General features: G+C 44.0%; 1 protein-coding gene and 1 pseudogene across 16 annotated transcripts in view; one reads left to right on the top strand and one right to left on the bottom strand.

Moving 5' to 3' along the window:
- The window catches only part of LOC146640799 (protein NLRC3-like), a 50,309-nt gene that overhangs the window by 27,080 nt on the left and 4,781 nt on the right, over positions 1 to 18,448 (top strand). For 5 of the 16 annotated variants that reach the window (XM_085399841.1, XM_085399840.1, XM_085399843.1 and 2 more), the window contains 3 exons: positions 170 to 349; positions 1,664 to 1,837; positions 17,945 to 18,142. The exons of 1 other annotated variant lie outside the window; for it this stretch is intronic. In XM_085399841.1, coding sequence (XP_085255967.1) covers positions 170 to 349; positions 1,664 to 1,837; positions 17,945 to 18,142 — 552 coding nt within the window. Of the gene's footprint in view, positions 1 to 169; positions 682 to 1,663; positions 1,838 to 15,660; positions 15,838 to 17,944; positions 18,143 to 18,448 lie in introns of those variants that run through there. 10 more of the 16 variants (XM_085399854.1, XM_085399850.1, XM_085399837.1 and 7 more) reach the window with 9 other exon arrangements.
- On the bottom strand, positions 4,570 to 6,528 carry LOC146640800 (uncharacterized; annotated as a pseudogene).

Raw genomic sequence — 18,448 nt, 5'->3', positions numbered from 1 at the left:
CTCTTGTTGTGTTTGTTTGAAGCTGCTTCCTGTTGGCTTCAGCTGTTTGGAGTTTCCATTTTCTAAACTTCTACATTCTGAACCTTCTTCAGCTCTGAACAGATGATGAAACACTGAATGATTTCAAGCACTTTGTCTAATAAACTTACATCTTTCATTCTTTATACAGATTGAAGGACTGTGGTTTGTCAGATATTGGCCTTGATTGTCTGGCAGCAGCACTGAAGTCCAACCCCTCGTATCCCACAGAGGTGGACCTGAGTGGAACCTACAGCAACCTGAAGGATTCAGGAGTGAAGCATCTGTGTGGTTTCCTGGAGAATCCACGATGTCGATTTGAAACTCTGGGGTCAGTCAGCATGTTTTAGTTGTGCTGAGATGAATATGATGTGAAAGTTGTGCTGACACTAAACTGCAGACATCAGGCTGATATTATACTGATCCACACTGAGGATCTTCATGGTAAAGTCTGTTTTCTTCTTCTCTGGTTTAGTCCATTGACTGCAGCAGAACAATGTTCACATTTCAAACAGTGATACTCAACGTATGGCCCGCGGCCCACACGCGGCCTGCCCACCTTTCCTGATTCAGAGAGAGGGGACCCTGATTAACTGTGTAGCTTCTTCCTCACAGTTCTAAGTATCAGACACAACAATGAATAATCCACAGCTGACTGTCTTTAGCAGGTCAAAGGTCACGGCACACAGCAGTCTGTGAAACAGTTTGGAGCAGGAATTCTTGCACATTTACAAACTGACACTGCTGCACGGCATGCTGGGTAATGCTAGCTGCTCAGTTATGGGCGTGCTAACGGCTGTGAGGCTCCGTGGCTGCAGAACACTGAAGAAGAGAAAAGAGAGGTGGAGGATGAAGAAAAGAGGCAGACATGAAGCAGACGTTTAGCTCCAGAGAGGAGCTGTGTCTGCCCACACAGTGAGACTGAAGCAGGTGAAGAGTAATAAATGAAGACAGCAGACAGGATTTGATAAGCTGATGTACAAACATGTAGAATGATGGTGGCAGCTACAGAAACAGGTCCATACAGACTGAAGCATGTCTCAGTCTGAATGTACACTGCTGTTATAAGAGCTGTGGAAACTCAGGTCAAAAGGACGTAACCACACTGCTGACAGTTCCAGGACAGCCACAGAGTTACAGCATCATTTGTGACCATAAAGACAGAAAGCTCATCCAAATCCTGGGATTAAAAGTCTGTCCTGGTGGTGTCCAGTCAAACACGTCTCTGTGAAAGCTTCAATCCAACAGGCTCCAAAGTCCTTCTGCTCATTTCCTCGCCGGGTTCTTGATGCTCCTGTACCATCTCTCTGTCATCCTCCTCGCTCCCTCTTTGCACTCACAGTCTTTGTGCATCATTAACACTCACATGAGGAAACCCAAAGTTTTACTGGGCAGAAGATGATCATCAGTGACGCTGTCTTTAAAACACTCTTGTTAGAAATGTACGACTTTAATGTGAAACATTCAGAGTTTTTTCTCTTGTTGTGTTTGTTTGAAGCTGCTTCCTGTTGGCTTCAGCTGTTTGGAGTTTCCATTTTCTAAACTTCTACATTCTGAACCTTCTTCAGCTCTGAACAGATGATGAAACACTGAATGATTTCAAGCACTTTGTCTAATAAACTTACATCTTTCATTCTCTATACAGATTGGAGCGCTGTGATTTGTCAGAGATCAGCTGTGATTATCTGGAAGCAGTGCTGAAGCTCAACCCTTCGTATCCCAGAGAGGTGGAGCTGAGCTACCACAAGCTGCAGGATTCAGGAGTGAAGCAGCTGTGTGTTCTTCTGGAGAATCCACAACATCAAATTGAAACTCTGAGGTCAGTCTCCACGTTTTAGTTGCGCTGACACTGTCGATCTGTGGAACTAAAACCTTTATTCAGGAAGTCTGGTTCAGCTCTTTGTAGACCTTCTAATCTCTGATGCTCTGAGTCTTACTCAGTAGATGATGCAGAGTTGTGAAGCCGATGTGGGTGAGGACACTCGCCCAGCTCTAACTACTTTGACGTCCAGGCGGCTTCCCTGCTTGTCCTGATACAAACAAACCTGAGTAACCTTGCAGGTCAGATCTCATCAGTCACACCTGTTATGGCAGCTCTCCTCTAGATTGTAGTTCTTGTTAACCTGGGATGGTTTTAGAAGCCTGGACCACAGACTGCAAGGGAAGATATTACTGGGAAAGGCCAAAGCAACCTATTAGACCCATTAAACACTAACATAGATGAATACTCAGATTTAAACCTTTATTGTTTCACAAAGGCTTAAAAAGGGAACGTCCACAGTTTAGACTGCAGCAGATTTTATTAAAGCAGTTTGACAGGAGCAAAGCAAAAACACAAAGAATAAGTGTTTCACATATTAATACATATAACATAATAATAAAAGAAAAGCAAAATAATGATACAAAAGAATGAAAAAGTTGTCCAGAGCAGCAGGATGTCTGAGGTCTGCAGAAACACAAAAACACAGCAGCTAAAAATAGTTGTTGAAAGAAAACGAGGTGGGAGCTGCTGATTCCTGAGCTTTGATACTGGATTAGCTTCAGTAGTTATTCCCATCACTGCTGTAGGAGCTACATTTAGTCACAGCTGATTGTCTCCTTTGACCAATCAGAAGACTACTGTTGTAAAAACAAGCAGACAAAGAACCAATGAGAGTGAAGAACAGGATAAAGAGCTCGTGTGATGGAGGCAAAGCAATAATCAGCAGACTGTAGCAGTTTCTATCTGGATGAAAGTAGAAGGAGCTCAGCGGAGCTCAGTCCCATATCTTTGGTTAGAAACAACATCAGTGATTTCCTGCTGCTCGAGATGATTCCAGCAGCTCTCATTACAGCAGCTGATGAGAGAAACAGCTGATGGCTCACAGCTCGTACACTGTTGGATCTCCAGATGTTCACGTGGCTGAAGTCTGTGAAGAAACTGTGGTCCACGTAGTTCACACGGCCTCAGATTGGACCGAGCTCCCTGGATCACTGCAGCATCCTCAGCTGGTACATGGACGTCTCTGCTCCTCAGTCTTGGAGCCCCTGCAGGTCCGTCCACACCACCGGGGTCTTCTCACTCACCTTTCCTTTGTCCTCGTCCTTCATCGGCCGTGCTGTGTCTTTGTTCCTGCGGTGTTGTTCCCACGATGCAGCGCTGATGTTCCCTCCTTGAATGCACAACAAGTACGGTGCTGGTCTTTCTCGGGTGGAGCAGAGACAGATTGAAGTCTTTCAGGCTTTAGTGCCGACTTCCCTGACAGAGGCTGGACTCCATGGTCTGCACAGGAGGCTTCTACACTGTGTGGAGGTGACTCCTGGACTCGAAGACAGGCTGCAGGTACATGTGTGATGAAGAGGAGCTACAGCAGTGTGATGGAGCTGCAGGTCTGAAGGAAGTCCTGCTGTCCTGTCCCACCCTCATCTTTGCTTCCTCTGTCTTCTCTGGACTTGTCCTCCTGTTTCAGAAACAGCACTGCTTCATGCCGAGGGTGGACGGGAGCGTTGGCTCTGATTCTTTTACCGTCCACCACAAGGAGACACTGATGCTGACCTCCTGATTCATCTGCATGTGTTCTGCTTCACACTGCTCACCTCCACCAAAGACTTCACAAACATCTTCTTTCTTTGAGTCCAGTTTGTCCCACAAACACTTCCAAATCTCCTCCTCTGAGATTCTGCAGCTTCTTGCAGTGTGACTCAGCTGACTTCTGACAGACCACAGACTGGCACAGCATCCACATGTCTCCTTTCAAACAGGCTCTTGATGTTTCCTCCCACATCATTCTGGCCTCTCAGTCTCCTTTGTTCTCCAGCTCTGTAGCTCCAGCTGGTGAAGCTTCAGTTTTCCATGTTGGTAACAGTAAACTACAGCCTCTGCTGTCAGCTGGGTAACTAAACAGAGCTGCAGCACGTCTCTGCGGTGGTGCTACATCCAGCCTGCAGACTGCCGTCTACATGTTGTAGTGGTTTACAGTCACCAGGGGGCGCTGTCCCAGCCATGCAGGCAGTGGGCTGCTCTGCTTGTGCTGTTGTTGGTGAAGCTGAAGTGAAAGTGATAGGTTTGTAGTTTGAACCTATCCACTGGAACGTTAAGGACAATCTGCTACGCAGCAAAAAGCAAGACACAAGGCACCAAAGTTCTCTGGTTTACTCATGCATGAGGGAGACCTGGCTGGAGCCAAGCGTCGTTCCACCACTTGACCACCATCAGACTCTCAGCCAGGCTCCCCATAGCACTCCTTTTATTGTGGTTACATGAATATGCATAGGGTCATTAACATATAGCATCTCACATAGGTATACATGTGAACAAAGAATACTGTGTGTGTGTGTGTGTGTGTGTGGTACTGCTGATCAAAGGGTCATATAACATCCTTGGTCAGGAAGAGGGTAGACCCCCCTTCACCCTAGATGGTTCACCCTAGATAACATGGTGAGGAAGTCCAGCAGTTCATCTAAACAAAAAGCACTTAGACTAGAACAGACGTAGCTACGTTAATCCTGCCATAAAACAATAAGAGAAGGTACGACCTCTCTCGTGCTCCCAGGATGTGGGTGTGCATTCCAGTGTGGAATACACACCAAGCCCCTGCAGCCTGCTAAAGATCACACATCCTATCACTACACAATTGATTATACACCTCTAAGAATATATGGTTAAATATTTCCTAATACAAATGACAATAATAAAATCTAAACCCATCATCACCACCCTGTATTGTCATTTTTTAAGGCTATATGGCATATATATATCTTCAGCTCTACACCACTTGTCAACATTTTCAGTGCAGGCTTCATTTCATACACACATATTAGCCTTAGCATCCATGTCACTCTGCAGCAACAGTATGAAATTGGTAAAGGTGTTAGCAATCATTTTATTCACCATCGATCTTACACATGGCAAGATGCAACCTGTAAACAAGCAAAGCAAAGCCAATAATGTAAGAATGGGAGTCAAAAACTTTAGAAACATATTCCACCATGGTCCAGATGTCAACCAGGCTATCCAGCCTTGTGACGTGTCTCCTCCTGATGTGTGGTCCGCCACATATTTCTGCAGAGCAGTTAAGTTCTGCAGTGCCTCATAGATGTCTCCTCCAGTCGTATATCCATCCGGAATAAACGTACAACATGTCTCTCCAATCAGCTTACACACTCCTCCTTGTGATGCTGTTATCAAGTCTAGGGTCAGCCTGTTCTGCAGTACCATCGTTCTGATGGCCTTTTGCTCCTCCGCTAAGGCTGTTCCCAGAGTCTTAGTGAGATTAATGTGTCGCAGTAAGGCATATCGGTTGATCTCCACATGATCCCGCACCTCTGCAACTCCGATGTTTGGGATCAAACTTTGGAAGAATTTAGCTCCTCCACTCCAAATGCGGAATTCTCGTGGCACTCCAGTGTCTACTGTCACTCCAAAAGAGTTAGGTGAGGCTATATTCACCTCACGCTTCCGTCGGTTGCTAGGGTGATGTTCAACTCTGTCCATGAAGAAGACATGATCCGATAACTTCACCACGGCACACAATCCTCCCCATCCCTCAGGGAGTGATAGATAGGCTTTATGTCCACACAAGAAATACCAATCAGCCAAAACTCTTGTTCCTTTACTGCTCGGCACCATCCTTGCACATCCTGTCCACTTCTGACTCTTTGCTTTTACTGGTATCCTGTAAGCCCGGTTGGACTTGCATTCAGTCCTCCTTAATGTCAAGTTCTCAGCTCACTTTGCACTGGTCAAGCATTTCATACACCTGCTCTCATTCTCTGGAGGGCAGTAGGTGTATATGTATCCACATAAACGAAGCGGCAGCTCCCCCACTGACAGTGATCCATTGTTCATCACACACAACGGCAGTTGAGCTGTATTCAGCTTGTTCAGCAATATTATGTCTGGCAGTGGGTCTGACACTTGAGGCCAGGCCAATAAGTCAGTTTGCTCAGAACAATTCACATCTATAAGTGGCGACTTACTCCAGGTGATGTTCAGAGGTGTACTATAGTTGGCCTGGGACCAGAGGACTCTGTTGCCAGGATGAGTTGCTAAGCCCAACAGACACCAACTCCTGTCCTCTGGTATGCTGTACGGCCACAGTCCAGATGTATATGCGGATAACGGCATATGAGCACACACATAGCAGTCCGTCCTATTGTTCAAGTGAGCAGTTGTATTCATAAACTGCCACCAAAAGTTTGTAGAATAGCCATGAGGGTATTGGGTGTGGTTTCCTTGGACATACAGGGTCTCCACAGCTGACCATGATGACATCAAAGCCATTACACCCAGCAGGGTAGACAACACTTTACCAGCCATTCTGATGAGTACCTGTGGCTCAGTTGGTTTCTTCACCGGATTGAGACGAAGGGCCCTAGAGTCTTTCCCCCCCTTTGTACCCGGTCTTCCTGCCACTTACTCCGTGTGCTAGTGTGTTTTCTTCTTCTGCTTTATCATTATCATTACAAAACACTGGAACTCTAAATGGCCTGCCATATATTATTTCAAAAGGCGTTAGGCCATTATCAGTTGGCGTGATTCTCATATACATTTTCACTAGCTCAATGCAGTCTACCCATGTTCTGCCTGTTTCCTCCATTGTTTTCCTGAGTCTCAGCTTTACTGTGCCATTAGTCCTTTCAACCAGCCCTGCACTTTGTGGGTGATATGAGCAATGGTTTTTCAGCGTTATCCCCAGATGTTGTGACATTTTCTCAATTACTTCATTCACAAAATGAGGACCATTGTCACTGTAAATAGTCTGGGGGATCCCATGCTCTGGGATCACATTTTTGCATATCACTTTAGCCACTGAAATAGCATCTGCTTTCTTAGTGGGGACAACTTCTACCCACTTTGAGAACGGGCACACAATCACCAGGCAGTACCTGTAGGTGTTACAGTTAGACAACTCAATGAAATCCATATGGATTACTTCAAATGGGTAGCTGGGTCTGGGAAACTTTCCTCTCCTAGGTCTGAGGTTTCCCTGAGCATTATGTTTACAACATATTAAACATGCTTTACAAAAATGTTTTGAATAAGCATTGAATCCCAGTGTGAAAAACTGCCGTTCGACTGCTGCCACCATCCCAGCTGTCGAGACATGGCAGAGCCCGTGGCTCAAACTTGCAGCAGTCCTATATAGGTTCTTAGGCAATATAGGTTTATCACAAAGATAGTAGACATCACCTCGCAGGCTTGCTCCTTTAGTGAGCCACAGCTGCTTCTCAGCTGGAGGTGAGTGTGACTGCATGTCTGCTAACACATCATGTGTGATGGGCGTAGTTTGCTCCTGTGACGCCAGAACATGAACCCCATGTGTTCCAAGGGCCGCTTCCTTTGCAATTTTATCTGCAAAGGCGTTGCCTAGTACAATGGGGTCAGTGCCACGTGTGTGTGCTGCACATTTACAAACCGCAACTTTACTAGGCAGTAAGACTGCTTTCAACAGGGCCTGCAACAATGTCGCATGCTCCACAGGTTTACCTGTTGATGTTGTCATGCCTCGTCTTGACCACTGAGCGGCAAAGAAATGAAGTGTAGCATATGCATACTGACTGTCAGTATATATAGTCACTGCCTCCTGTCTCTTCTGCGCCTGTTCTAACCACAATTTAGCGGACGCCACTTGTAACTCTCTCTCCTGTTTCAATTTCCCTGTCGCACAAGCTGCTTTCACTGTCAACTGGTCTACTAACATTTGACATTGTTCTACAACCAATTTACCTTCAAAATCATATTTCTTGCGCCAATGTCCTAAATACTTTGCGCTACCGGGAGCGAATTTCACCATAAACTTCTCGTCACCCTCTGACACACTCTTGGTTGCTTGGGAACCCATAATAACAACAACAGCTGCCGACGTCACAGACCACGTGTTCTGCTCCGCACACACTCACACAACAACAACAACAACAAAAAATATCCTCACACACAAACAACAAAAATTAGGCCTATTGTCTCAACGCAGTCTCACACAGTGACTGCGTGCTTTGTCGCACACAGTGGCAAAGACTTACATAGCAGTGATCACGCGCTTTATCGCACACAGTGATAAAGACTTTCAACGCAACCTCACACAGTGGATGCGCGCTTTGCTGCACACAGCGGCAAAGAATAGTCGCACACAGTGACTACACGCTTTATCGCACACAGTGATAAAGACTTTACAACTCAGCCTCACACAGTGGCTTAGATTTTTCACATACCTACTTGGTGTTGCTTATTGCGAGTAGCATCAGTCCCGAATCCCGTCAATCGTCATCCATCGAGGAGAAAAAACAGACGGCTAATCCACCGGCTCGATGACGAATTCTCACGCCTCGGGACTTTGCTGCAGGACCTCTATAAGTCCTGGCTGACGTCAGTCTGTCGGCGTGTCTCTTTTCCCCTCGGTGAATGTCGACTCCAGGGATCCGGCTCTCGAAGGACCAATTAATGATAGGTTTGTAGTTTGAACCTATCCACTGGAACGTTAAGGACAATCTGCTACGCAGCAAAAAGCAAGACACAAGGCACCAAAGTTCTCTGGTTTACTCATGCATGAGGGAGACCTGGCTGGAGCCAAGCGTCGTTCCACCACTTGACCACCATCAGACTCTCAGCCAGGCTCCCCATAGCACTCCTTTTATTGTGGTTACATGAATATGCATAGGGTCATTAACATATAGCATCTCACATAGGTATACATGTGAACACAAACAAAACAGTGAAGAAGGCCCAGCAGCGCCTCTTCTTTCTCAGGAGACTGAAAAGATTCGGCATGAGCCCCCGCATCCTCAGGACCTTCTATCACTGTGCCATTGAGAGCATCCTCACTGGATGCATCACCACCTGGTACGGCAACAGCACCGCCTACAACTGCAAAGCTCTCCAGCGAGTAGTGCGGTGCTCTGAACGGATAATTGGAGGTGAGCTTCCCTCCCTCCAAGACATCTACAGGAAGCGCTTCCTGAGGAAAGCGGGGAGGACCATCAAGGACTCCAGTCACCCCAGCCATAAACTGTTCAGACTACTTCCATCAGGAAGGAGGTTCTGCAGCATCCGGTCCCGTACCAGCAGACTGAGAGACAGCTTTTTCCATCAGGCCATCAGACTGCTGAACACGTCATAGACACCTCAGCTTCACTACTGGAACTTCAACATTATGCACTCCACACTGTATATAAATGCCACTTGTTTTGCACATATTCAACTCTGTATATTTTATATATTTTATTATTATTATTATTATTATTATTATTATTATTATTATTATTTTATTTTATTTTTTTACTATTTAATTTGTAAAAATGTGTATACACACACACACACACACACACACACACACACACACACACACACACACACACACACACAGGAAAATATTTAGTATACACATCCAGAAATGCATACACTATTATATATTGTACATATATTTATTAGTTTCAGGTTGGCCATTCTTGTATTTTGCTCGTTTGTGTTGTTGTGTTTGCACATCTCTGTTGCTTGTGGGGCTCGCACACAAGAATTTCACTCGCATGTGCTGTGCCAGTGTGCCTGCACATGTGATGTGACAATAAAAGTGATTTGATTTGATTTGATTTGAACAAAGAATTGTGTGTGTGTGTGTGTGTGTGTGTGTGTGTGTGTGTGTGTGTGTGTGTGTGGTACTGCTGATCAAAGGGTCATATAACATCCTTGGTCAGGAAGAGGGTAGACCCCCCTTCACCCTAGATGGTTCACCCTAGATAACATGGTGAGGAAGTCCAGCAGTTCATCTAAACAAAAAGCACTTAGACTAGAACAGACGTAGCTACGTTAATCCTACCATAAAACAATAAGAGAAGGTACGACCTCTCTCGTGCTCCCAGGATGTGGGTGTGCATTCTAGTGTGGAATACACACCAAGCCCCTGCAGCCTGCTAAAGATCACACATCCTATCACTACACAATTGATTATACACCTCTAAGAATATATGGTTAAATATTTCCTAATACAAATGACAATAATAAAATCTAAACCCATCAGAAAGCGAGAGTTAAAACACTGAACAGTGTCCACTGAGCTTCTCATGCTATTCTCATGCTCAAAGAAGTTTAACAGGAAGGACGACTCGTCCATCAGGCGTCCAGCTGTCCGTGACCGTGTCCACAGCAGAGTGTGACCGAGGCTTCATGCTAACACGCACACATGAAGCTAATACCACCACGAGCAGCTGCTCAGTGGATTTGGAGGACAAATGTCTGCAGCTTCTCACAGGCAGTATGCAGAATGTGGATCTCCACAAAGACTGTGGAGAGCTCGTCCCACACTCTAAATCCACACTTGTCTGCACAAAACTTCTCACACGTTCCCGTCACAAGTGTCTTCTAAGTGAAGCTACCAGGTTCAGGTCCAGCTTGTTTATCTGGAGCTGCAGGAGATGATCCATCCTCACAAAGCAACACAGACAGCAGATATGCAAACACACAACACAACCAAAGGATTCTCTATGCATGTCTGTGGCTGATGCTGCTGGAACGAAGCTGTTTGAAACCTTGTTGTTCTGCACTTTGGGACCAGAAGAGGAAACTGAAGCTCTGTGCAGAGGGTCCAATGGAAGCAGCCAAGCGCTGTAAGTGTCTGCTGTACAGGGATGCTGGTTCAGCTGTGGCTCAGTTTCACAGTGTGACTCAATAAAAGCAGCAGGAAATCAAAGCTTGATGCTTTCATCAGTGTGGAAATAAGAAAGTTTCCTGTGACAGACGCTGGAGCTCTTTCACTCTCAGCTTCACAGTTTCAGCTTCAAACTTCTTCCAACATGTTTCTAACACGGCCACGTTCCACCTTAATGGAGCTGATATCTTGTGCATCAGCACATTTTCTAAAGGCAGCGATCACATCTTTAGTTTTGGATGTTTAATTGCAGATTGTTTATGTGTTTATAGCACATTAATTACAGCAGCAGCGTTGACCACAGTGCTGTACAAGAATCCAAGATAACTATTAAAATAACTCCTAATATTAATATCACACATCAAATATCAAATAACTCTCATGCTGTATTAAAAGCCAGTGAATACAAATGTGTTTTCAGAGCAGATTTACAGAGACTGACAGCAGGAGCTGGGGCTGTTCGATAGAACGATGTATATATGATGACCATATGAAAACGTCTATCGTTTCATATCACGCTCTTTGTTTCCTGCTTATGTGTTTGTGTTTTCCAGATAAAGCTTTCAAAATAAATCTGAAGATCCTGTTGAGAGTTTTCAAAATAAACACAATACAGTACTGCGGTCGCTCGTTTATTGAGTTACGTTCTAAAAATAAGTCTCAGAATGAAGTAGCAGCTTTATGTTTTACAAGTATTATAGAAGTTTTAAGGCAGTTAAACCCTCACTGCACACTTTCTACACTTTTCTCAGACAGGCATGAACATTTTCACACTTTTCTCTCTTGTTTAAACAAAGTTCAAACCTTCATAGAAAAATAAGTTCATTATTAAAGAGTGAAAGCAAAGTGTTTCTGAAACGTGTCAAATCAGCCTTTGCTGGCATTAAATGAGCTTCTGTGTGAGGAGCACTCGTCCATGGCCTGGGCTCCTCGCTGTCAGGTAAAGTTTCATAAAGCTTTTGAGTTTTTCTGCAGATAATGTTGGTGTCCAGCACGATGTTCTTTTTCCTGCGGTCACTGAGCCACAAAGCCAAAGCTGACTCCATCCTTACGATGTTCTTGTTGTGGACAGTTACAACCTTTTTGCCTCCTTGTTGAAACTATGATGGTCAGCATCTTCCTCTGCCTTTGGCTGCTACCACAGGTGCAAAACGTCTCGTCATCATTGTTGTTTGTTGGGACAAAACGTACAAACATACAGTGCAGCACTGCAGAGTCACACTGCTGTAAATTTGAACACATTCTGTACTGTACAGGAGACACGGCACGAGATTGGCTGACAATGGTCTACAGCCAATCAGGACGCAGAACACAATGCGCTGTAAAAAACAAAAACATGCAAAATTGCACAAAAAAGATCAGCGAAACAGCGAGGCCGCCAAAGGTGAACTGTGTTACAGCGAGGGACCAGCGTATATGTGGTTGTTGGGACGATAAATGTCTTTGAGCTTGTGTCAGAAGACGAGCTGCAGCTTTCTGGACCAGCTGCAGTCTTGCCAGGCAGGTCCCACTAACTCCAACATATAAGGAGTTACAATAATCCAGCTGGGACGTCATGAAAACGTGGATCGCCCGTTCAAGGTTTTTAAAAGATATAAATGATCTCACCTTAGATAAAAGCCTCAGTTTGAAGAAAGACCGCTGTACAACTGAGCTCAGCTGTTTTTCAAATTGCCGTCAAATATAAGCCCCAAATGTAATAATGCGATTTAATAAAAGAGCTGAACCAGTCTAATAGAGCGCCCTTGATGCCGCCATGCTCCAATGGTGAGGTCAAGATGCTGTGGTCAAGGCAGCAGTCAGATCCAAAAGCACAGCTGAGTCTCCTGATCAGTGGCTGATAAAAGATCATTAAGAACTTTTCAAAGTGCAGTTTCAGTGCTGTGAAGAGCTTTAAAACCAGACTGAAACCTTTACAACAGATTGCAGCTGAACAAATATAATCTTTTACAAAATCTTCGGCAGGAAGGGAAGCTTTGAAATAGGCCTGAAATTTGAGCGGACAGAGGATCCAGATCAGGTTTTTAGTACAGGCTGTACAACAGCATGTTTAAAACAGGCTGTACAACACCTGAACTAAGACTGCTGTTAAAAATCGCTAAGATGTCGGAACCAACAACCTTTAAAATCTTTTTAAACACGTGTTGGAACAACATCATTTGGACAAGATGATGTCTTTATAGCATCACATCGTTCCTCCACCTGATCAAACCACACAGGCTCAAACTGATCAAAAACAGCTGAGCAGGTGAATATTTTAGCCCCGGTGCGATCTCGGGCGAGAGTATCGATGATGGCCAAAGGGCAGCGTCCAGCTCTACGGCCGCTGAAGAGCAGACTCAACAGACGCGCGTGATGTGGATCCTACTGCTCTAAAACTGGAGCTTCTTCAATCCATTAAAGAGGACATTAGTACGCTGTTAAAAGAAGAACTCAGAAATGCATTGAAAGAAGATTTTGACAATATAAGGGCTGACGTGCAAGGACTGAGAAATGAGATCGCTAACAGCATGGCGGCGACGTGCGGCGAAGTTGATGGAGTAAAGGTTACAGTGAAAGAAGCTGAGGATGGGCTGTCAATGTGGAGCGATGAGGTGACCACCCTGCAGTCTACAGTAGAGAGTATGAAGGAGGAGCTGTCTGACCTGAAGGATAAATGTGATGAAGGCAGGAAGCGGAGAGCTAACATCCACATCATAGGGATTCCAGAGGGCCTGGACTCGAGCTCCTCCACGGCCGTATCCGTGCTACTACGTGAAGTGCTGGGTATGGATAAAGACGTTATTGTCGACCGCTCACACAGGAGCCCTATCCTGAGAAAGCCAGCTGGTAACCCGCACGCCGTCATAGCCGAGCGTCACTACTACCAGGATTGTGTGGCTACGCCGTGCCAGGGCCCAAGCCCCGCTTGAGTTTAACGGACAACCTATTGCAATATTACGACTGGGCGATATGACCCAAAGTTCATATCTCGATATTCTTTAGCTGGATGGCGATATACGATATATATCTCGATATTTTTAAAGCCAGAAAGTACGAACAAAAAGAGAGTTCTTAGTCAAAGCTGTGTCCCAAATCTCACACAGGCACATTTATTAACATACAGCGTAGATGTACATGAAACAATTACTCAGGAATAAATGATCAGCATTTATTAAATAATAATGCTCCATAAATAAAAGAAAACAATGTTGTTTTTGTGCATAACAAAAAGCTCACAATCGTGCAGTCAAAATGTAAACAGACGCTGAGCATAATAACAAGCAGCTGCTCTGTTCCCAGGTTCTACTGCGTGACTGACAGCCTGGAGTTTGAAACCCTCTTTGTAACCGTGTCTCTTACAGGTGCCATTTATGGTCCTTATACACACTCAATACAGTAATATTACGTTGAAGCAGAGTACGTATCACTCCGCGAGGCTCCTCGTAGCTGTAATGCTCCAACAATCCATCAAGCGGTGCGGCCTCGTAGCTGAGCAAAGTCGTACCAAAACATCTTTTGAAAGGTTTCTGAGCGCCGTGTAGCACATAAAATCGGTTCGAGGTCAGTAAGCACAACCAGAATTCATCCATAAGCCGCACTGTCGATTTATGAGAAAATTACAGGATTTTAAGTGCAGAAAACATAGTTTATGGTTTTCCTTTGATCTTAGCAAATATCTACGCCTCTAATTGGGACGATCACAGATTTTTCACTAATGTCTTTGCGCGGCTCCCCAATATGTCATCACACAATATCATCTTTGAGGGAGACCTAAACTGCTCATTATCTGCTATGGACCACAGTTCACACAAAAGTACACTTAGTCCAAACTCAGCATGCGTCATTCAGAGCTTTCTTGATAATTATGGGCTGGCTGATGTATGGAGATTTCATAATCCTGCTTCACGTCAATACTCTTTTTTTTCTAATGTCCATAAAACATATATTTGTATAGAAAAACGTCTCCCTTTAGTTACAGAATGTGATTATAAGACTCTGGTGATTTCTCCTCTTGTTTTTTCAATGTGTATTCCTGATGCCTGCTCCAACTATCAGCCATGGAGATTCAACTCAGTGTTGTTAGCAGATGAAGAGTTTGTAAGTTACAAAAGGTCTCAAAGAGATTTTTTTTCTATCAATCAGACCCCAGAGATGTCATCATCAGTCATTTGGGAATCTCTAAAAGCATCTGAGAGGCCAAATAATTTCATTTTGTGCCAAACAAAGTGCAACACTGAAAGAACATCATCCATAAATATTGAGTAAGAACTGGACTCTCATACAGCGAGACTCAAATGCCTTTAAACATCAGCTTATCCTGCTGATCCAAGTCCAACACTGAGTTTGTAAAAACATGTTTGTCAATCATTTTGTTTGGTTTCTGAGGAAAATGATTCAATAACTTGCTGCTAATACACAACATTTCATCATATTTCCTCATAACCCTCTTTTGTCTGACCATTTGATCCCATTTGAATTTGCAATAAAGGATCCACAGAGTTTGGTGACAATAATGACAGTAGATGTTTGTGTGAAAGTGCTGGAAGCAAATGAGTGTGTGATGTTCTTTCAGTGTTGCACTTTGTAGACGCTCCCTGAGCACTGGTCTCACAGCCAGCTGCACATAGAGACCAGTGTTGTTAGTCCAGGTCAGAAGATGACTTGTTGGAATGAAAATGAGCTTGTAGTTTGTCGGCTTTAATAATGTGACTGGAAAAAGGTGTTGGACTTCAAATATGTCCATTTCTTTCACACTTCACCTTTAAAAGTGAAGCCATGTGGTTCCTGGAAGGAAAAACACGACTTTTTCAAGTCTTTGTCCTGTTTTTATGAGAAATGTACGACTTTAATGTGAAACATTCAGAGTTTTTTCTCTTGTTGTGTTTGTTTGAAGCTGCTTCCTGTTGGCTTCAGCTGTTTGGAGTTTCCATTTTCTAAACTTCTACATTCTGAACCTTCTTCAGCTCTGAACAGATGATGAAACACTGAATGATTTCAAGCACTTTGTCTAATAAACTTACATCTTTCATTCTTTATACAGATTGGAGAGCTGTGGTTTGTCAGAGATCAGCTGTGATTATCTGGCAGCAGCACTGAAGTCCAACCCCTCCCATCTGAGAGAGCTGGACCTGAGCGACAACAACAACCTGCAGGATCCAGGAGTGAAGCATCTGTGTGGTTTCCTGGAGAGTCCAGGATGTAAACTTGAAACTCTGAGGTCAGTCAGCATGTTTTAGTTGTGCTGAGATGAATATGATGTGAAAGTTGTGCTGACACTAAACTGCAGACATCAGGCTGATATTGTACTGATCCACACTGAGGATCTTCATGGTAAAGTCTGTTTTCTTCTTCTCTGGTTTAGTCCATTGACTGCAGCAGAACAATGTTCACATTTCAAACAGTGATACTCAACGTATGGCCCGCGGCCCACACGCGGCCTGCCCACCTTTCCTGATTCAGAGAGAGGGGACCCTGATTAACTGTGTAGCTTCTTCCTCACAGTTCTAAGTATCAGACACAACAATGAATGATCCACAGCTGACTGTCTTTAGCAGGTCAAAGGTCACGGCACACAGCAGACAGTCAGAAATATTCTAACTCTGATCATTTATCAGTTGTGACACTGTGAGACTTGATCAGAGGTGTGATCATCACAGCAGAGGCCTTTGTGTCAAAGTCACTGAGGATCAAACAGAAACACATGAAGCAGATTTTCCTCTTCTGGCTTTTTATAGCAGATAACCTTCAAAATATTCTGCAGTCGATCAAAAACTGAAGCAAACCATGAAGCAACATGTGAACATGAGCTGATGCTGCTGAAGTGAAGCAAAGTTACAGAGGTTTGATTACAGACACAGCTGAGAGTTTGTAATCTGTCATCATTTTAAAAAGTTTCCATGGAACAGCAGAAATGAGGCTTTACTGTCAGAGGCCGACAGCACTGAACACAACAGCAGACTGGTGGCTAATAAACAGTGAATGATGCAGAAACAGATGTTTGAAGCTGTTCTTGGAGTCCACTGAGAGAGAGAGAGCTGTGCAGGCAGGAACAGCCAAAGTCAGAGAGAATTCATGAGCATATTGATCAAACGTGAAGCAGAGTTTGGATCTTCTTTTGCTGCTGCTTCACTCAGTTTTGGTTGGAGACAGATGAAACCTGCAGCTTCAGGATCTGTGAGCTGTCCACTTTCAGCCCCGACGGCGTGTCCGTGTACGTGCCGTCGAGTGAACGATCCACGCTCTGTGTTTCCATCTTTGTGTGTTTAGCTGCTCTCATTTACTGTTTTAGCTGTTTGCTGCTTGTTGAAATAGTTTGTGAGCTTTAACCTGAGATTCTGGCAAAATACATTTATATTAAACATCGATTCAGGATTGAATGAATCAACATCGTTTTATTCAAATTAAAACCATTTAAATGGGAACATGAATTTTTTACAGCCGCCTCTAATGCTGGGTAATGTCAGCTGGTCCATGTGCAGCTGGCTGTGAGGCTCAGGGAGCGTCTACAAAGTGCAACACTGAAAGAACATCATCCATAAATATTGAGTAAGAACTGGACTCTCATACAGCGAGACTCAAATGCCTTTAAACATCAGCTTATCCTGCTGATCCAAGTCCAACACTGAGTTTGTAAAAACATGTTTGTCAATCATTTTGTTTGGTTTCTGAGGAAAATGATTCAATAAGTTTTTGCTAATACACAACATTTCATCATATTTCCTCATAACCCTCTTTTGTCTGACCATTTGATCCCATTTGAATTTGCAATAAAGGATCCACAGAGTTTGGTGACAATAATGACAGTAGATGTTTGTGTGAAAGTGCTGGAAGCAAATGAGTGTGTGATGTTCTTTCAGTGTTGCACTTTGTAGACGCTCCCTGAGCACTGGTCTCACAGCCAGCTGCACATAGAGACCAGTGTTGTTAGTCCAGGTCAGAAGATGACTTGTTGGAATGAAAATGAGCTTGTAGTTTGTCTGCTTTAATAATGTGACTGGAAAAAGGTGTTGGACTTCAAATATGTCCATTTCTGTCACACTTCACCTTTAAAAGTGAAGCCATGTGGTTCCTGGAAGGAAAAACACGACTTTTTCAAGTCTTTGTCCTGTTTTTATGAGAAATGTACGACTTTAATGTGAAACATTCAGAGTTTTTTCTCTTGTTGTGTTTGTTTGAAGCTGCTTCCTGTTGGCTTCAGCTGTTTGGAGTTTCCATTTTCTAAACTTCTACATTCTGAACCTTCTTCAGCTCTGAACAGATGATGAAACACTGAATGATTTCAAGCACTTTGTCTAATAAACTTACATCTTTCATTCTTTATACAGATTGTGGAACTGTGGTTTGTCAGAGATCAGCTGTGATTATCTGGCAGCAGCACTGAAGTCCAACCCCTCCCATCTGAGACAGCTGAACCTGAGTAATGACTCCTTCTCTTCTTCAACTAAGAACAACCTGCAGGATCCAGGAGTGAAGCATCTGTGTGGTTTCCTGGAGAGTCCAGGATGTAAACTTGAAACTCTGAGGTCAGTCAGCATGTTTTAGTTGTGCTGAGATGAATATGATGTGAAAGTTGTGCTGACACTAAACTGCAGACATCAGGCTGATATTATACTGATCCACACTGAGGATCTTCATGGTAAAGTCTGTTTTCTTCTTCTCTGGTTTAGTCCATTGACTGCAGCAGAACAATGTTCACATTTCAAACCTTCAAAGAAGAAGAAAAATCCTCCACTGGAAAATTCACTGTGAAACTCTCAAACTCTTCATTGCACCTTAAAGTCTGTCTGACACTGAAATCCAAAGCAAAATGTGCGTTTGCTTTACAGACA

This window comes from Rhamphochromis longiceps, unplaced genomic scaffold, assembly GCF_057381845.1.
Source record: "Rhamphochromis longiceps isolate RC_006_pf unplaced genomic scaffold, R_longiceps_female_GT1.1 unmapped_scaffold_1, whole genome shotgun sequence".
NCBI classification, from domain to species: Eukaryota; Metazoa; Chordata; class Actinopteri; order Cichliformes; family Cichlidae; genus Rhamphochromis; species Rhamphochromis longiceps.
This window is presented reverse-complemented; position numbering and strand designations above follow the sequence as displayed.